The sequence below is a fragment of the Diuraphis noxia genome, unplaced genomic scaffold, assembly GCF_037042655.1.
Source record: "Diuraphis noxia isolate RWA-SAM2 unplaced genomic scaffold, SU_Dnox_SAM2 contig0002, whole genome shotgun sequence".
In the NCBI taxonomy this organism is placed as follows: Eukaryota; Metazoa; Arthropoda; class Insecta; order Hemiptera; family Aphididae; genus Diuraphis; species Diuraphis noxia.
Genome location: NW_028301712.1, coordinates 4,578,283 through 4,599,782, shown reverse-complemented (window position 1 = coordinate 4,599,782; position 21,500 = coordinate 4,578,283). Strand labels below are relative to the sequence as shown.

The following is a 21,500-nucleotide window of genomic DNA, read 5'->3' as shown; positions in this document are numbered from 1 at the left end:
TTTCAGAAAAACGTCAAAATCGTCATCGTTGCATATGGCGGGCGTCAATAACGTAAGTACATATAATGATGCACCAGAAAATTCCAATAACAATGTTGAGCAAACTAACAAGACTGATGATTCAGACGACAAAGATGATTCGTTGCAGAACGTCATCGATAGTGAGCTGTCCAAACGATTTAACGAAAGTGAAACTCCAGCCAGTCGTGTTAAATGCAGTGTAGACATAATGCTAACTGCAGAATCAATACATAGTGACAGTGTTGAACAGTTAAATGACGTAGAATACGTAGACCTCAAGTCCTTAAAATCGAACGAATACCAAGTCCAAAAAGACACGAGTGAGCTTTTTCTGTTGACCGAAAAACAACATACAGAAGAGACTAGTGATACGGGTCTCGGTTCTGAAATCGTTTTGGAACTTGAACAAGATATTGATAATGATGGTCCATTATCTGACACTATAAGTAGTGGTTTCGAAGAAGATGGTAAAACGAAAGAGCTTGTGGTCCAGGATCCTTCTCATGTAGAATTAGAGGAACCTCGTATTTTTTCTAGACCCCTACCGATTGACGAGACAGATAATGTAACTGAATTGGTATTTGATACATGGACCACGGTTGATGATATTGTGGAATCAGATATTAAAAAAACCGAATCAAATGGTTATGGTGAAAACTTGACCATTGACATCAGTACTGCTTGCCTTAACCAAGAGTGTTTTGATATTAATACACCAGCCATAACTAACAGCGTTGTGAGTTTTTGTTTGATTGATATTTAATAATTATTAATTTTAGCGTTAAATATAGTTTTGATTCATTATTTTTATCTAAATTTAAGTTTAACGTTTTATTTTTTTATAACTCTTACTTTTGTGTAGGTACCTAAAATAAAAATAAGCTATGAAATAAAATGGATTCGTTAGATTCATAATTCATTAGTGTGTGACGACTGATGTGTAATCAACCACAATTCCTATCGATAACATGAATTGTACGAAGGGCTATGTACAATAGTGTTTAATTATGCTAACAGAGTGTTTTGTGTATCTATAAGAAATTCAAAATAATACATTTCAGTAATTTATATTTTTGAAAATTATTTAATTAAAAATATCTCATCTTAAAGCATTGATGATATTTAAAGTGTGTTTGTTTGCAGTTAAATTTAAATTAATTTAAATTAATATAACTACGGTAGGTAGTTTAATACTTATATTTGTTCTAGCTTAAATTTATCTATTTTATGTACCTAGTTTATCTACACATTTTTTTATGGGTATGGTATGTATTATTTTGAAACTATAAGTGATATATATATACTTTGATCCTATCAAATACTAGTAGCTATAAAAACTTAATGTTGCTTATACACGTCTAAAACCTACCGAACCACCGTTAAAAATTGTTCATGATACCGGAAATATGGTCTTGCCAAATATTGTTTGAATTTACTGTATTCTCATACTCATTTCCCATCTCTATTCTCTTTGTTAGCCGCTCCTAATCAAAATCGCTTTTTATTTTTATGAAATCATGTTAGTTATTTATATATATTAGTGTAAAATCCTGATCGCTACTGAAAAGCCAAGCTGAATTCATATTATATAATATTTTGTTCTCCAGGATTCTACTATAATTTACTTTTTAATAATATCTATGTAAATTTTTATAGTCTGTATACGTAAGTAAAGATTATGTTTGTAAAAATTAAAGTAATAATTTTAGGGACCTTTAATTTTTAATACATGTCGTTGATTAAGAAAACAGTTGTATGATGTGTAGTGATACCGTCTTAAAAATTTGCACTCAGTAGAAGTAGAACCAATTTCATGTCGTTAGCACTAATATTAAATTGAGTTTACCTTTCATTAAACTTATAGGTCAGAGCATTTATTGTATTTGATCAACATTATAATGGTTTTTTAATTTCCATTTGAGTATGTATTATTTAAAAATGCTTATTACTCGTTTAATATTAACATATTTTTAAAAACTGTAAGAGTAAGAGTAGTAAGACAATCATATAAAACGTTATATTCTTTATGTTTGACAATAAAATCTCACATAATATTTATACTGAATGTTTAACAGGGGATTATAATAATAACAATTTTTATACTACTAAATACCAATATAACTTGAGATTTTTTCTGGCTCTTAAGGACTTGGTAACAAATCTTAAAATTTTTATAACTCTTATATATGTTTACATATATTAATATAAGGTAATAAAGTATACACAACGCTATGTTGGTTAAGTTAATATACAGTATGATCTCGATATTAGTTACCACTTAATATCTCAGCCGGTAGATCTTGTATTGAAATAGGGTTTTCGGGAGGTGATAGAGTGTGTTTAAATACATATTTTCCGATCAATTTCAATTTTTTTAGCCCTCGGTACGCGTATGTGTGCAATACAAATTACTTTTTTTTTAATGGCAACACTCATTTATTCTGCAGGTTTTTGTGCAGTATTTTTTAGAGTAGGTCAACATTTGGATTTATGCATAATTCGTGCAAAAAAAAAAAAAAAAAAAATAAAATGTATTAAATAAATTTATCGTATGAATTGTTTGAAGTTTTGCCATCATGTTTTAAACATGATTCCAATCGTCTCAAAAATGTAGTCAAAAATCTGAAATTGGTCTGACAATATGTATTTAAATACACTCTATCACCTCCCGACAACCCTATTTCAATACAAGATCTACCGGGTGAGATATTAAGTGGTAACTAATATCTTGATCACACTGAATATTATGTTATAAATTATAACTATAGTATTATTAATATTTTTAAATTAAACTGTGAACAAATATTTATAAATATAAACAAATTATATTTAAAATAATATATTTCATGAGCGGAGCTGAGGTTGAAATTAATCATGTTCACTGCAGGCATTTTCAGGAATTAATTCAGTTTGGATTATTATTAAATTTGTATTAGTCTTCGTTAGTTTTTTTTATTATTATTAAATTTGATAAAACATCATTTATGGCCGCACGGGTGTAAAATTTTTGTAAAATGTTCGTAAAAGTAGTTATTTTATTTAAAAATACTTATGTAAATTAATTTTCTTTTATTTATAGATATATACTTTCATCTATTATATTATCAAAGAAAATTCATTTATAAAATCAATTTTTTCCTCTTCTAGACGTATATAGATAGGTAAAAATAAATTATTGCGGTATGGTGCACTTCGTTATCTCGAAGCGGCGCAACCCATTTGCGCCCGAACCCATTTATCGTAGCCCATTTGCGCCCCAAATCATAGCCCATATGCGCCCAATTCAGATCAGGTGAAAATCGTGCAACGTTGCCATTTATTGAGTATATTGGCGTGTAACTATAAAATCTAAAATAATATTAGATCGTTTCCCAAGCTAATCGAAACCAATATCAAATACATTTTCATTATTTTTGACGTAGGATTTAATATTTTTAAACAATCTTAAACGACAACTGACAACAGTGGCAATTAATATGTATTATTTATTTTGTTTCTATATAAATTTAATTTAATGGATTATTAATAATATTTAAAATTTAGATGTATATGTGATATTATTGTAATTGTATTTATTAATTATTTTGATTTTACGTAAAAATGATTCTATTTGAAATTAATAATTTAATGCAATATAAATAATATATATGTATATATAATATGTATACTGTTTAGTATTTAACATTATTTTTAAAATTATTACTTTTTGTTAATTTTGATTTTACATAGAATTGTATATTTTTAAACAACAGCGGCAACGTTGCATGCAAAATGGGCGCATTTGGGCTATAAATCAGGGTGTTAAGTTTTTTATTTTGGGCGCAAATGTCCATAACCCTTGGGGCGCAAATGGGCTACAGCCATCTCGAAGTACGCGATATTTTGTATGAGTTAAAAAAAAAAACTAGTTGGTTGTATCCTATACATAAACACTAAGTGGGAATAGACCATAAACTGGCAACATGATGTATTTCAAGTCCACACATTGCTGTCGGGTTACACCGTCACGGTATTCTTCCCTTATTGTCCATTATACCATTGTACCGGGGAAACAATTGACTAGAAATTATATTATCTTCCTATAGTAGGAAATTTATGACTGTCTTCAATCCATTTTTGTTCTTAAAACTCACAGGAAGTAATAGTCGTTTAATGTTTGAATGTGTTTTGGCAGACTGAGGTAGTGTCGGAAACAACGACCGAACGCAAAACAGTGAAGAAAAAGTCGTCTACAGCTGGCGGTGAGGCGTCTACCACGGTTGTCAAAACTAAAAAAACCAAAAAGTCGAAAAAATCTGACGAAAAAGAAAACATATCTGTAGTAAGTTTATCCACTATGTATTTATTTCATCTCCTTTAAAATGTATACTAAGCATAATATTAATATCTTTTCCTGGCTTTTTATTATTATTATTACTCTTACCTACTTCTCTACAAGGTAAGATCATAACCTCTTTTATCTTTAACTCACATATTATATATATTTTTAAAGTTTGTTAGTGTTGTCTTAACATAATTATGCGTGAATTGCATTTTCGTTTAAAGTTTGTTTTTTATTTTAATTTGAAAGTTTTCTTTATATTTGACGAGTGTAATTTATAATATAATTCTTTATTTTGATATTTGTATTTCTTTTTAAACAAATTACTTCACCTAGGTATTTAATAATTTTATTAAACAAAAAGTCACATTAGTAATTCTAGCTTGTAAATATCTTTTATATAATTAGTCAAATGACAATTTTATAATAATGCCTTATATATTACAATATGTCATCTTTCAAAACTACTCCACTTGCTTTTCCCTACGTCATATCTGCTTTTATATAGATTTAACAGTGTTAAGTTTTGCCTATTATGTGTGGCTTTTGTAGAATTTAAATGGCCATTTGACAAATGAAATAAAAGATGGTCAGTACGACGACTATATTGTTGAGGAAGATGACTTATCTAACGTATGCGTTCGAGACCTCGTAAGTATTCAAAATTATCGTTTTACTAAAATTAGTAATTTTCAATATTGTATTATTGTAGTCGATTCTTGAGTTAAGCCTCCAAGTTCGTAGATATTAGTTTCTCAATTAGTAACCTATAACAGTACAATGAGATCATGTTTTCGTTTACAATAGTCCATTTGGGTGCAAGCATTTACATTGTCCAAGAATTAATTGGATGTTGGCCTTGGATTTCTCATATATTTTCTTTTGTATGTATAGTATTCTGTCGTGAAATTAGTTTTGAAGTAGTTAGTATTAGATAGATAGGTAGGTAACATTGGTAGCAAAGATTCCCGAGTAACATTTCGAAAATACCGTTCAAATATAATAGAAATATTCATTTCATATGTAAAATATAATAATATTATGATGTATAAATAGGTAAATAGTATATATACTACCTAACAAAATAAAAAATAAATATAATTCCTTGATCCTTATTAATTTATTTTAAAATAATACTATGGCTTAGAAAATTTCATGATACATTTCAATTTTCAATGTAGTAATTTATATACATATTAGCTGTATGTTTTGAAAAATATAGATAGTAGGTACCTACTATCTATATTCTGCATGTTATAACACGGAGGGATATTGTGCTTATTTTGTCCTTTAAAGTTAAATTTTCTTAACTTAATTTATTTAATATTATTTGCTATTAAAAGCTAAAATATCTTAAAAAAAAAAAAAAATTGTTAATACAGGTGAAATATTTTTCACAAATCATAATTCCCTTACCTTAAATATTGAATATTTCGTTATTCGACAACATATTCGTGTTGCTGTTGAATTATTTATCAGGCTGGATAAACTAATTGGCTCTATGTTTCATATATCCACCTTTACATTAGTTTGACTTCGTTTTATCTAATAATATCTACGCATCTTTAGTCATTACCTCATATGGTTCGTTCTACTTTTGAACAAGATTCCTATATTGAGAATGTACCGTATTGTGTCATCAGCACGTTTAGAATAGTGAAGAATGAGTTATAAAATATTAGTAATCTTACTTTGCATATTGTAATAAATGAAATGAGTCAATCTATACTCTAAAATGTCTTCGTTGCTAATCCTAATAATATACATTTCTGTCATATTTTTTTTTAATATTAATCACGTATTTGGGATTTGGGATTTAATTTACAGTAAAAAATTATAATAATAAAATGTTGCTTCTTAATATTTAAATTAGGTATATATTTTAAATAAATTCTTTATTTTTCATCTAAGTATATCCCTTCCATAAAATTAATAAAATTACTTAGTGTAGGTTACTATTTATAATATCGCATAGCTATATTATAGGTACACGTCATCCAAGTGTATGACACATGTTTAATTTTATTTAAAAAATGTTTTCACATTGTTTGTCAGGCTCGATTTGATTTTTTTTTTTAAAGAAAAATTAATACTAGAAATATTGAATTAGGTTTTATACTTTTATATAATGATATGGTGATTCATTAAATTTCCCATACTTTACTTTAATATATATAAAAAAAAAACGTCAACATGTTTATTTTAGAAAGAGAAAAAGTATATTATGTTGTCTTAAGCATGCTTTGATGATTTTACCCAACCGGAAGTTTAAAATAGAAAATTAAATATATAAAAAACACATTGGCTGCACCTTCGTTTGAATTCAATAACCGAGATCTAGTCCACCAACTATAGTTTGTTTACACATCATACTAACGTACTCCTCCCTAATAATTATGAAATCAAGTACAATTAAATATTTTTACAATTGATATCGTCTAGAATTAGGATTGTTGGGAGGTTATCTATTTATCTTGAAATATAAATTATATGAATAAAATATAATTGGCCTATGGTATTTTTATTAGCTGAGATAAATGTGTGAAGTAAACAATGGTTTTATTTATAGAACACAATGTGTTGATTATATAATAAACGTTCTAAAATACTTATTTATTTTTTTTAAAATTATTATTGCATTTTCCATGTTTATAATTATTATGAAGCTAATATATTTAAACAATGAGCGACATGGTAAAACTTTTTATAGGCTTTATTTTTTATTTGATTTTTTTTCATAGGGAACTTAGACAGAGAAAGTTATTAAGAACTAGTGTTCTGTAAAATATATTATTATATTAAGACGATTTATAAGGTATAATTTCTAAAACAAGTGGTTTTCATATAACTGGGTATGTGGGTATTTACTACAAATCAATTTAATTTATGATTCAGAGTTCGCACGATGTGTTAAAAAATAATATATTTTAGTTTTGTTTGAACTTCCGATTGTCTGCTTGCTTTTTTATGTTTTTATTTTTATTTTTGTGTGTGCTTTGGTAGAAAAAATCCTATTGCGATGAAGCTAATCGAAAGTCTTCCTCCGTTATTATGCCAGAGGAGCCTGTACCCGCTTCTATTCCCATAGATGAACTGGTAAGTAAAATGTTGTATTTTTTTCTCCCTCATTCCATTCTAAAAACAAATCGATGAGTTGCTTTTCGTGTATGTTCGTGCTTTTATTTTTGTTGCATCTATGTGATTTGTGTATGCGTGTTTATTTGCTATTTGTTTTGTAAAGAAGCGAAATTTTGTTGGTGCCATCAAGAAACAACCATCCGGATGTGAAAACGGAATGATAAACGGTTGTTCGGTAAGTTTAGGTTCTTTAAACTGTTAAACGCTTATAACTATTATAAATGTTATACACTTACTATGCTTTAGTTTATTTTTGTCGTCTTGTTTTAATAATCAGTAAGGTTAAGGAATGTTATTTTAAAATACCTTTAATGCATGTAGGTAATAGATAGTAGCTACTAATATGAGGCAGATTGGTATTATACTATCGTATATTAATATTTACATATTTTCTTCGTAAGCATTTATTTATACGAGAAAAATAATAAAATTGTACTTATAAAATCAAATATTGATTTTCGAGGAATTAATAACCAATAGGTACGTTCAAATTGAGTAGGTACTGAAAACATATTTTATTATATGACTCAACGTATACCTGCTGTATTCTTATTCTCAGATCCAATAACGGGGAAAGATCGTGGATATGGATAATGAAGTGGAGTTATAGTATATCTTTATAGTTATAAATTATTGTAATAGGTACTTATTCAATTTCAAACTGAAATTAGATCGAATTCAATCCATATACCTATAGCTAATGAACCCTAATAACTCAGTGAAAAATATTGAAAATACATCGCTGTGATTTCGTAATTTTATAGAATGCTGTTTGAACTAATTCTTATGTATTATTTTATTATGAAATATTTTTAATCGTAATTTTTATAATCTACATATTTTTGTCATGAAATGTTTCTACCCTGTTAATATTTAAGTTTAAACTTTATGCTGAACAATAACAATAGCCAATAGGCTTATGTTGTTTTTTGCTATAAAAGTATGACATTTGACATTTGGTTTGGATGCATTCAATGGCACAGTTTCAATTTTTTGAAGTTCAGTAGAGCTGTAGTAGTCAAATAGTTAATTTTTAGATTTTTGATCTTAAGCTAGAATAAAATCAAAATGTTATTATATAGGTACTTAACTTGTAGCTATAGTGCATTTGTTAATTATAATTATAAATAATATAAAAAAATATACTGTTATGGTTTTTAATAATACATTTTTTATTCGAAACATCAATGCTTTTTAATATTAATACCGCTATTGGACTTGTGTTTACTTTGCCTTTATCTATATGTATGTTATTATTTTATAAAATATGTCTAACGTTTAACAACATTATATTGAATATTTATCAAGAAATAAATATGAGATGATTTGAGTGCTTAATTTCTAGGTTCTAATATCCTTAATTCTGTTTTACAAAGTTCAAAAAAATTAAAACCTTTTTTATCATTCTATTTTTTTTAACTTGTGTTGGTGTTATATAATTAGTTAATATTTAATACTTATTTAATGGTTATGGAATTTTGTTAATCTACTAAAATTGTATTTAATTTATATACATTCAATTAACATGTTTATGGTTTTTGTTTTAGAAATCAAGTTTTGGAAAATTTGATCAGCTGGAAAAAAAAATTATCCTTCAACAAAGATCTCCTACAGAATCTGAAAAAATCGATACTAAACAAGTAATTAACCTTACTAAAACGCATATATGTATATATATTTGAAATAATAAACTATACATTTATTATATTAATTGATAGAATGGTGTTTTACGTCAGGAAGTTAATTCTATATGTAAGTCATGTGAAAAGACTGTGTATGCTATGGAACAAATAAAAGCGGAACGTCAGGTTTGGCACAAGAACTGTTTCCGGTGCACAACATGCAATAAACAGTTGACGTAAACTAAAATATTTTAATTATATTTTATTAATTGAAGAAAAGTTGATAATTTGTGGCTTTTGATTTCAGGCTCGATATTTATAGTAGCCACGAAGGTATATTGTATTGTAAACCACATTTCAAGGAGTTATTTAAGCCAAAAGTAGTAGTTGAGGACGAAGAACCAAGTAAGTTGTCAATATACTGTTATATTTCTTTAAAACGAATATATAGATAGATCGTGATTATGCTATTGTGGTATATAATAATTTTATGATAATTTTAAGTAAATAATAATATACTTACTTTAAAATATACTTTACAACATTTTCCCGTATAAATCCAATTTAAAAATAATTACAAGTGTTTGTATTATGATTTTTTCTATAAAATGTTCGAACTGCTATCATCATAGTTAGACGCAAGAAACCAGAAATGATAATACGTGAAAATCAGCCCTTGGAATTACCACCAGACGTGGTTAGAGGTATATAATAAAATTGGACAGTTTAAAGTATTATAAAGTTTAAACCCATCATAACGTGTGTGGTGTGTGTTGTCTTTATATGGTTTCTCGTATTTGTTTCTGTTTGTTTTTTTTAGATTTTAAAATTCCTCTAATATTTAGTCGACCCCCGATGTATACAAAACATTTTAATTACGTTTGAATGTTAAAAAAAACTTAGCTATACTAACCTCAATACCATAATTCTCATATTTACGTTAATAATAATACTGGTTTATATTGCTTATTTTTAACGTGATCAATCTATATCTCAGGAAATATGTAAAATATATTTAGTCTTGAAACCCTAAACTACAATTATACTATATGTTTTCATTATAAATATTTAATACCAGCTATGCCTTCATATTTTTTTTCATCGTATTTATACAAAATAACTTGTAAAATGTATGTAAAAGAATATTAAAAACCAAAAATTGATTCTGATTTAACATTTATGATAACGAGATAAATAATATCGATAATTGGGTAACCTGATGTTAAAAGGTAAAACACAAGAGAAAATATACAAATATATTCCAAGATATAGACTGATTCACATAAGAAAAATCACAATGTATATGTTATAAGACAATCAATTTGTTTCCAATTTATTAAAATATTGAATTTGCAAATTTATCTTGATTTAGAAAATAATGAAATCTAATAGTTTTAAAGACGTAGTAATCAATTTTTTATATTTTAGCAAGCGATAAGCCGGATTTGGGTTTAGAAGAATTGAGTTCTTTAAACGTGAAATCTCGTTTTCAAGCTTTTGAAAACGCCACCACTAATGGTAATAGCCACATGGAAAAATCGCCAGTCAGTGTTAAACGTTCACCAAGTATACTGAGTAAATTAGCTAAGTATGTATTTTCATTTGGCTCTTATTAGAGGACACTTCTCCGCATTTGTTATCTCCGTTTTTAAAATGCGTAATATGGCAAATTTATTCTTAGAAATTCACGTTTAGTTTCATTGGTTTAAACATATAGTGGATCAACTTGTTATTAAATTTAATAAATACTATTTGACTAAGAACATTATCTGTGTTCGTTGGTCGATATTATACGATAATTCAGTTTTTAAACGGGTTATAATCATTTTTAAATGGCGTTATTTTATAATGTATACAAAACTTTAAAAAAATTGAATTATTGTTAAACCGACATACGAAAACAGATTATGTTCTCGCTATTAAGTTTCATAAGGTGAATTGTCAATTCATTCTAATTTTTAAAATTATAAAACTAAATTGTTGTGCGTAAATTTTTTATGTTATACACTTGTAAGACGGAGGCGACAAATGCGTAAATGCGGGTGTAAGTGTAGCATTCTCTTAATTAAAAATACATATTTTATTTCTCATGTAACAATTATTATTTTCCAAATAGATTTCAGTCTAAAGGAATGGATGTAGGAGTTGCAAATGATGATTTAAATGGAGCATTCTTTGAGCCCTCGTCAAGCAGTGACACGGAAGATGAAGATCCCGGAAATGATATCTTAAAAAATAGTATTTCTAAAGAAAAACCAATGAGTTTTGATAAAATGGAGTCCGTTAAACGTAACTGGGAAATGCGCCGAGAAGAAATGAAAGAGGAACATAAACAAGAAATACAAAACATAAGGTCTAAATTATTTGCGGTTAGTCAAAAAATTCATTGTAACAAAATATATCTCATATCATCATATCATAAAATATTCATTGTGTTCTATTATTGATTTTATGGTAGTTTTGACTGTCTTAAGTACTGATGAACCCTAAATAATTGATTGAGTATAGCTCACAATATTACTTGTTTTCTATAATTTTATTTATTATTTGTTTGAGATAATTATGTATTATTAATCATCATATTAGAGTAAGGTATTTAAGTGTTTATAGTTTTTATTAGTTAAAAATAATTTTATTTATATTTTTAGGGAAAACAAGGAAAAATGAAACAAATGTATGAACAAGCTGTTGCTGAAAGTGAACGTACTGGTGTAAAGCGAGATATAAATATAAACAAATCTGACAAAGCAAAAGTTATCAAAGAGAAGTTTGAAAGGGGAGAAATAGTTAACACTGAAAATAGTGATATGGATGAAAACAATATTGGCGTATCAGCAAATGATGATGAAGACGAAATGAGTGTTTTTGAAGCTGGTATATAATATATATATAATTATGTTTGTGATATGTATTATCTATTGCTTTTAATTTTAGGAATCTCTAAGAAATCTCGAAGTCTATTCATGGAATTGGATGCTAATGCTGTAAAGACTAAACAAGCTGCACCAATTTCAAGTACTAAAAAAGAATATATTCCTGTAAAACAGGTATGTAATTCAAAGTTAACTAGTTATTGTATTTTAGTTAGTTTTAATGAGACAAGTAATCAACACTTGGTGTCTTTATTATAATATACTTCATTCATATATTATACATTTTTATTTATTCTATAATTAATGAATGTAATGTTTGAAGATTTAAAAAAATATCAAGTATTTAATTTATATTATGATGTCCACTAATTTTTTATTTTTTATACTATTATATAAATGTACCCTGTGTTAAACCCTATTTTATGTATGTGAATATGTATAAAAAAATGGCAGGTTACGCCGATATACAATCGTCAAGTGTCTGATGATGTGGTCAAATGCAGTGACCGCATTGAGGACGTTTCTGTGGAAACAGCTGAAGTTTCTTCAAAGTTTAAGTTCTTTGAAACATACAAGCCTCCTGCAGTCATTAAGAAACAGTTCCGAATTACACCTCCACGAGAAGGCCAAATTAAGGTTTTCTATCTGAACTTATCTTATTGGTTATCCTAACTATTCCTAACTAAACCACTAATCATTTAATTAACTTTCTTATGTCATGTTACCTTGCTATATATTTATGATTTTTTTTTTAACATGGTTTCTTTTATTATTGACTAATCTTACAGGATTTAAATAATAATTGTGATTCTCTTATTTTTGTTGTGTTTAACTTAAATAAAATTGCTAATTAATAACAGTTTGATTTTTTATCTACTCTTTTATTGTGATATGAGTATATGAGTATCTAAACTTCATTAAAAGAGTACAAATTACCTAACTAAATTACTTTATGTAATTTAACGAGGGTACTGTAAATAAATAAATTCTTTAAAATATAAAATAAAACTAATAATTAATATTCTTGACTTTTAATATGTACTATAAGATTATCAACACTGTTTGTAGATTTTATACTAAGATTCAACCTGTAAAATTATAAGTTATGATTATAATCTATAATAATGTTTAGTAGATTAGATCTAATATTTTTATAATATAAACTTTTTTTTTTTTTGTAAATATAAAAAAAGAGACTATGATATATCATAATTTGTTAGATACTACCTATTTCATCTATTATAATATACTATTATAAGCAACAATGGGTGATAGATTTTATTTATTTTAATTTAATATTCTTTTTGAATATTATACATGTATAATTATATTAAAAATAAAATTGTTTTATAGTTTTCAGTTTTATTCATATTTATAAAACGTTACATTTTTATTTGGTCATAGTCTCTATAGTATTTATTAAGTAGAATTGAATATTGAAACATTTTTACACATTGGTCAATTGACTATTATATATTTTATTAGTGTAACATTTTTTTACGATAATATATTATTGTTTAGAGATAATAGTTTCTATATCATAGAATTTGTTGTGTCAATACTAAATTTAAAGCTTTAAAATGTCGGCTTTAAATAATATGTATTATCCTTGATAAAAATTATGACACATTGTGTATCATTCACATCATTAAAATAATACATGTTCTGATTTGTTTTAACTAGGGTGAATCTCCAGAACGTGATATTTACCGTGATCCAAATGTGGTGCGCAGTGAAGACCCAGTTGATGAGACAGCGGAACTAGTCAAAAGTAATACAACCGCTAAGATGTTATCCTTGTTTAGACAGATGGAAGTTGCCAGACCAGCTGTACCTGAAGGTCTTAAACCACTTAAACGCTTTACTCCTCCACCGCAAGATCTTAAGGACTCGGAGACTGAATCAGAATCTGATGATGATGTGAGTGGTGAAGATGAAAGTGATGAAGATTCTTCAAATAGTGAAACCAATGGTGATGTTGTGAAATCATCTCTAAAAGTTGAAGATGAATATTTGAAAAATGTAAGATTATATAACATTATACAATTTTTTATATTTAATTAATTGTTTGGAAATGAATGAAAAATACAGTTCCTATATTTTCTTGATAATTATGAATTAGAAATTAAAATTTCTAATTGTTTAATATATAATATAAATAATTAAAATCTACCTATTTCAGTCTCAAAGCGCTGTAATGGCCAAGTCATTGAAAGATAAATTTGAACACTGGGAACCAGATAAGCATTCTATGAATAATGCTGTTACAATGCTTGACTCTGAACAAGAAAGCATTGAATCAACTAAATCTTTGCGTGCTCGTTTTGAATCTCTGAAAGGTGATCGTCCAGCTGATAAGCCAAAACCAAAAGTTAACAGATTCGTGGTAAATAATTATGAAAGTCTAAGTTAAAGTATAGACGCTTTTGATTAATCTCCTTCTTCCGTTTGGCCTGTCTGTTTTTTCTTCTTGTTTTTTTGTTTTTGTAGGCCAATGCTAATATGTCGACAGTCGGACGAAAAAAAGACATTTATTGGGACTTTTTTTACTAACGTCTGACATGATGACATAGACAAATTATTATTCTTAATCAATACATTTTATTAGGTAAATGACACAAAAGTTTCTGGATTATTGGAAGTCCAGTTTATGTGGTAAACGTTTGTTAGCTCAATTTATGTGTAATTCATTAACCTCAAACAAAGAGAAAAAGAGATACTTAACTCTTGTTTTTAAAAATTTTTTGACATTTACCAGTTTGACTATCCTTAATACTACATATACATGTTTGTAATTTCGAGAAGTTTATATGTTGTATGTATGTTTGTCAATTTTATTTGTGTTAGTTGAGGAATCATTGTGACAAGTTTTTGAGATTTCTATAATTAATGTTGATGAAAGTCTTTTAATTCATTTAAATACATTAAATTATTTTGAAGCATTTTTAGAAAAATAAAAACAACATAATATTAACTGTTTACTATAAAGTTCCTTGATTTGAAAACAACTATAAATTAAAATATTTTATCACTTAAAACTCATTTAGTCAATTAATTATTATATTTCTATTAATTACTTTTTTTATATATTTATCTGTAATTATCATTTGAATGAGTAAGAATTGAGTATGAATTGAGAATGTGACATTTGGCTTTTATTAATTTTGTAACAGTTATATATTTTACAAAAGGGTGGATAACCTTTTATTTTTAAATTTGCCCGTATAGTTTTTATTTTTATTTTCAATCAAGGGATTTATATACTTTCAGTTTAATTTTGTTCAAGTTTATGTTGATACATTATTATAACAACGTATCTTTTAATTTGCTACATAAATTATTAAGTATCAATAATTATTGTTGTCTGAAAATGACGTTTTCTGTGATAAAAACTTTTTCTTCTATCAGAAAAACGTTAATTTATATGTATAATGAATTGATGTATATAATGCAATTTATATATTATATACTTTATTGCATAGTACAAAAAGTTAAAAGAAATCAATTTTTAATAAATAATTTAATTTATTATTAATTTATTACCTAAGTATAATTCCATAAAGGGTGTGTGTAAAATGTTAACAGTGTATATATCTGTGCATTTAACTATTTAATTATTTAGTTCAGTGGTTATCACAGAAAGCAAAGTATAACATTTGATTTTTTTTTTTACTAACTAGTATTTAACAATATTATGTTTTTTGTGTTTGTAAAATCAAATTATGTCTATAAAAATAGACAACAACTTAATCGATTTACGTTGCGTGCCCGTTGTGAAAAATCGTGTTTAATTCGTAGTAAACATTTTTAATTTGAAATATATTTACCTACCGTTTGTTGTGATTAAAACATTAATAATAACAATAAAATGCTTACCTATACAATACTACGTCTATATAATTATAGTCATATAATTTAATATCCATTAACATCGAGTCCATAAAACGTGCGAATTTATTAGTAGATTCGTATAGTAACGAGGTGAGTTTGTTTAACCTTTTTTTTTTTAAATTTTAATGTTACTATTATTTTTAATTTATTTTTTTGAGTAATCAAATCTAATTTTCAGCTTTATAACAACGTGTAACGGAGTCGCGGTGAAACATTTATTTATTTTTTATGTAGTATGATTATTTGTATTGAGATTGGCGGTGGTGGGTAAACCGGACGTTCAAAGTACGTGGTATAAGATTTGCAATTTGCATGATAATTGATAATTGGTGAATTCGCTGCGATTCGACGTTTATTATTAATGGAATATCAATTTGGATGAGTTGGCGTAAAAGACAATTTTTGCCGCAATCTGGAACACGACTTTACTAAAAAATAATATTATATAAATAATATGCATTTGTTTACGTTTCGGCGGATAACATAACACAATACCTACTTCGCCATAGTTCATACTATTTTTCATACTAACAGTATATTATCAATATACGTTATAACTTATGATATTTGCTAACCTATAACCGTATGATGGTCGTCATGATATTTTATATTTTCGTCGAGTACCTATATTATTATTATGCGTTTGATGAAAATAAAATCCTTATACGATACCTACGTTCTAAATTATAATAATCGTAATTTAACAAGAAATGTATATATTTATTATTTATTTATTTTGTTCTGTTTTTGTTTTCTTTTGTTACAGTAATAACTGAAGCTCCGTACACCCCATGGACTTCATTAGTGTACATACAAATTTAAATTAAAAAACTTACTTAAAACTACATATATACGTATATTATCTAACATAAATATTATTTGTTTGGATTTCATTTTATACTTTTCTTCTAAAAAAATAATAATGTAGGAACATAATCAAAAATATTGTATAATCTATTCGAAAGTAAAAGTTACTTACCGAAAAATATTCACGTGATGCTCTTATTCAATTTTATATTTACTTTTACTGTTTTGAAGTGATATTCGAATGCACTTTCAAATTTATATTCGGTATCACGTTTTTATTGTTTAAAATAATAATTTTATTCTAACGTTGGATTGTGAATGTGAATCTATTTAAAGTCTAGTGTGTAAAATTGAATGTTTTTTTTTTTTATAAATCTTTATTTTCAATCATCGTTTTAGTGTTATATAAATTACGTTATCTTCACGTGTCAACGTTTTATAGATTAATGGAACAAAAACGGTAACGATTTTTCCCGTTTTATGTATCAGAACGAACGAAAAAGAAATTTGTGATACCTAAATCACTAATATTGTTGCCGAATGATTGAATTTTAAATTTTAGAAAGAGAACATAATTTATTATTGTCGTTATAAACTTGTGAATTTTTTTTTTTTAGTTTTAAATCCAATACATAATTACATATATATTATGACCATAATTATTATTTTTAAGTATAATACTATATATAATATTATAATACCAATTATGATTGTGATTTGAATTATACACTTATTAATAAAAAAATTATGAATACACGCTGTCATCGTGTTGTGTGTACAATATATATTACATTTTTTTTATTTTATTTTTTTTGTATTTTAAAATGTATTTTATTTTTCTTCTGTGTCGTCGTGGGTGATAATATGGCGGTGGCGTCGTGAGTGGAAGACCGACTACCCGGTGACAAAACCTTTTAGGTACTGCTCCCTATCACTTCACATATCCACACACTCGAGTACATTTCCATATGCCACCGTTACCTCTTAATATACGAGTATTATGTGATAACTTATTGGCCATTTATCTTATCTTATTGTTTCTTTCGGCTTATTATAATTATATATTATTATACGATGCTATATCTTATTTTATAATATTTATATACCTACTTTTACTATGTTATTGGTGCTGTTTGTTGTTATACATCTGTTAGTTGTATATTATAATCATATCATATTTGTGTGCCGTCATAGTATGTGATTAACATTTGTTTTTATGTGTTTGCCGTTTTAGCAAGATCATGATAGCCACGCAACCACACTGTGCGAATCCTGTGAGAAGAAAGTTTATCCCCTGGAAAAGGTCGAGATCGAAGGCAGACCGTTCCACCGGTCGTGCTTTAGGTGCACGCAATGTCAATGCGTCTTGAGGTGGGTGAAATGTTTTTATACCTTAACTTAAAAATATTGTCAGCCATATATTTTAATTTTCTATATTTCAACTTACACAAATTTGTAAGAATTAACTTATCTTAAAACCGTAATAAGAAAAAATCTCAGGGTATTAGCTTTTATTTACGTCTAGAAAGCATATCGATATCGATAGTGCATAAAAAAATTACTTATACAATTAAATATATTTGTAATGGAAATAATATAGCACCAAATAAAAATATTAGAAAAAGTTAAATATAGATTTTGTATTCGTGCAGGTAATATAATAAAACTGTTATTTTTCTGCTATCTACATCTGTGTTCGACTGTAAACTAGTTTTTAGAGTAGCGGTTCTCAAACTTTTTTCGCGTACCGCGCATTAAGTATATATTATTAATCAGTCTCTAGTTCACTACTACTGTCTACTAATGATTAAAAATAGAAGCATACAAACTTTACGTAATTAAATACATTTATTTTAAATAAAAAGGAAGTTAAATACTTCGATAACTGTATTATTAATTTATTAGTGTTTTTAAAATAATGTAATATGAATTAAATAAAATGTTCGATGAGATCGCTATTATGCTCAGAATCTAATATTTATTTTTTATTTTCCGTTATGTCACCATGTAGTCTTTTGCATACCACAGTTTGAGAACCGCTATTCTAGAATATATAAAAAATTTAAAATTTAACTATAAGTTTTTTACTTGAAAATTATTGTTGTTTTTATTTTTTTGTTTTAATTTTAACTGTATTTATAAATATATAGGATGGACACTTTTACATGGAACAACAAACGTCTTTACTGTTTGCCACATTTCAAGCGGCTGTTCATATCCAAAGGAAATTATGACGAAGGATTTGGTGGTGATCAGCACAAAAAGAAATGGGAAAACGGACACATGCAGCAGACTCTTCAAGTCGCCGCCGACTCGTCAACTGATTAATGTATTATTATACTAGACGAAGGGAGAAAATTGAATTATATTAATCTTAAAAAAAAGTTAACAGTTTAATACCAATACAAAAAAATGTGATCATTAAAAATATTAATTTATATTTATATATTTATATTAAAAATTAAATTTAAACTATTTATACAATATTTATGTACTTAACGCCAGAATTTATTTATTTTATTTATATTGGTAAGCATTACTGAAATAATTATTTTTATTTATTATAATAATATTTTTTATTTGTATAAGCATTGTGGATGACATTATATGAAAATAATAATAAAAAATAATCATTCATTTGTAGATATTTAATATTTTTGGATGTATAATTCGTATAATAGCATGTTCTATTTTGCTATCAGAGAATTTTTTATACTCAAAAACTATGACTATTAAAGTATCAAAAAAGCTTGGAGAGTAGTTTGAAGTTTGAACCCCTTTCGATTTACCTATACTTGATTCAATCTGCCACAAGTAAAATTTACATCTCATGGATGGGTTTCGATAAAATTAATATCAATAGATTCTTTGATACTTGGAGTGGGTTATTTTTCCGACGCCTATGGGTAGCAAAGGTAGCATAAACATGCACTTTTTGATTATTTAAACGGTTACCTTTGGTTACATTATTTTATTACTTTTATACAATTTGGGAAAAAACTGGAAGACCTTTTTGCCGTATGATTTTTGTATTTAAATCAGTGGTTCTTAACTGGTGTGCCGCTGCTCACTACTGTGTTGTGAGATTGATTAGGTGTGCCGCGAGAAATGTCTGTGCTGCGAATTTCCGGTTCCGTCGACGAAGTGAACACGGGGCCACCGATGCGGCTGGACCACACATACGATAAACTATATGTCTATATATTAAACTTAAACGGAAATCGTATTATATGTCGGTCGATGAGTGTTGAATCGACAAAGCGGGTCGAGCATCGAAATATGAAGGATTCATAAATATTGCCATAATTTTCCAGAATGTGTCTTGCAGCAATACATTTCGGTCGTTTCAACGAAAATATTTCCGAAATAGTGTCAGTATTATAAATTTGTAAACCATAATATTATAATATAATATCCAATATGGCCAATAATTTATTGGCTCTCGTCGTTCATCTCATTTCGATTTGATAATTTGATATCACGTGACGTATTTAAATTCGCCTATAAAAGACTTAGTTTGATCGATAAGTTGGCCAAGAACGTCAGATTGTTACTCTTATTAAGCGGAACTATGTTTGATCTACTTGGTGCATGATGAAGCAGCTTTCGATTTAGGTGGCCAGGCCATATAGACAATAGATCCATCGAAGATCCATCCGAATTAAGAACTAGGTAAGACGATAATAATCGTGCCTGAATCAGATGGGACATATACGCGGTGAAAAAGAAAATAATGAAAAATAAATATTTGGTAGACCAAAGATAAACGTTTTTTTTTTTTTTTTTTTGATCAAAAAGCTAGAAAAAAACAATAACCTCGCAGCACAAAAAATGTAGACCGTAAAGAATTAAAACTTAATATAAAAAAAAATAGAAATACATTATCATTTGTACAATAAAGATATAGTAAATTTTATTGATTTCGAAGAACATTTCAAATTACAATTTTAGGCTACAACTAACCAAATGGGAAACTGGCGATGACGCTATAATGTTCCATTTTAATTTCGAAAACGAATGCTCGTAAAATTTAACATTTAATTATATAGTTATAGTTGAATTGAACAATAGTTGTTATACAAATAATTTATAAATCAATACAAAAATTACTATCTTAAAAATAAATATAATTAATTTTGAATTTAAAAATATTATTAAGTGTCGGAAAATTGATTAGGTATTATTATCAAGATTAGGTTTTTTTAACCTATGGAGGTTAAAAAATGTACAAACGTGTACCATGTTATCTATCATGTAATTAGGTATGTACAGGTAAATTGTTATGTTAATATAAATTCTCACGAACGAACAATATTATTATTACTTAGGTATCTAAGTACTTTATATTTTATTATTTAGCCGAGATTTGTAGTTTTCAACTTCAACGTTGAATTTTAGTGAACAATATGCGTATATCTTGTCTTCGTGTTTAAATTAGTTAAATTGACTATAATTTCTTTAATAATCTATAGATAAGATAAAATTTAATAATAGTAAATTTAGATAGGTATCAAGATAATAAAAACACTGCTTTGTTTACGTATGCATTATGCTTATATTTTTTGTAATATTAGTTTTTCACTTCAACTTTAAGTACCTATAATAAGTGACAGCATTGATTAATCATTAATTTAATTAATACAATATTATATCTGAGTTTTCATGATGCAGGCAAACCTTATGACATCAAAGACATCATCGAGGATTTCAGCGCAATATTTGTTTTCGCTCTCAGACTAACACTAGATCTTTCATCCATAATCGATTTTAATAATTTTTGAGTAACCTTAGAGTAAAATCACCCACAAAAATTATAGAGAAGAACAT

The 21,500-nt window shown here is 26.9% G+C and overlaps 1 protein-coding gene across 9 annotated transcripts in view; it reads left to right on the top strand.

Annotated features, from left to right (window-relative positions):
- Positions 1–19,316, top strand: part of LOC107171419 (uncharacterized) — a 43,064-nt gene extending 23,748 nt beyond the window's left edge. The window contains exons 2-19 of one of the 9 annotated variants that reach the window (XR_016190176.1): positions 7–757; positions 4,196–4,342; positions 4,895–4,993; positions 7,346–7,438; positions 7,584–7,655; positions 9,028–9,120; positions 9,199–9,338; positions 9,410–9,507; positions 9,735–9,806; positions 10,531–10,690; positions 11,219–11,471; positions 11,751–11,976; positions 12,037–12,149; positions 12,429–12,611; positions 13,659–13,997; positions 14,158–14,361; positions 14,466–14,583; positions 16,633–17,474. Coding sequence is in view for 8 of the 9 variants with exons in the window: in XM_089218966.1 (XP_089075092.1) it covers positions 35–757; positions 4,196–4,342; positions 4,895–4,993; positions 7,346–7,438; positions 7,584–7,655; positions 9,028–9,120; positions 9,199–9,338; positions 9,410–9,507; positions 9,735–9,806; positions 10,531–10,690; positions 11,219–11,471; positions 11,751–11,976; positions 12,037–12,149; positions 12,429–12,611; positions 13,659–13,997; positions 14,158–14,361; positions 17,908–18,044; positions 18,824–19,001 (3,330 nt within the window). In the remaining variant the exon portion in view is untranslated. Of the gene's footprint in view, positions 1–6; positions 758–4,195; positions 4,343–4,894; positions 4,994–7,345; positions 7,439–7,583; positions 7,656–9,027; positions 9,121–9,198; positions 9,339–9,409; positions 9,508–9,734; positions 9,807–10,530; positions 10,691–11,218; positions 11,472–11,750; positions 11,977–12,036; positions 12,150–12,428; positions 12,612–13,658; positions 13,998–14,157; positions 14,362–14,465; positions 14,584–16,632; positions 17,475–17,907; positions 18,045–18,823 lie in introns of those variants that run through there. The other 8 variants (XM_089218966.1, XM_089218973.1, XM_089218968.1 and 5 more) reach the window with 8 other exon arrangements.
- Positions 19,317–21,500: the final 2,184 nt, after the last annotated feature.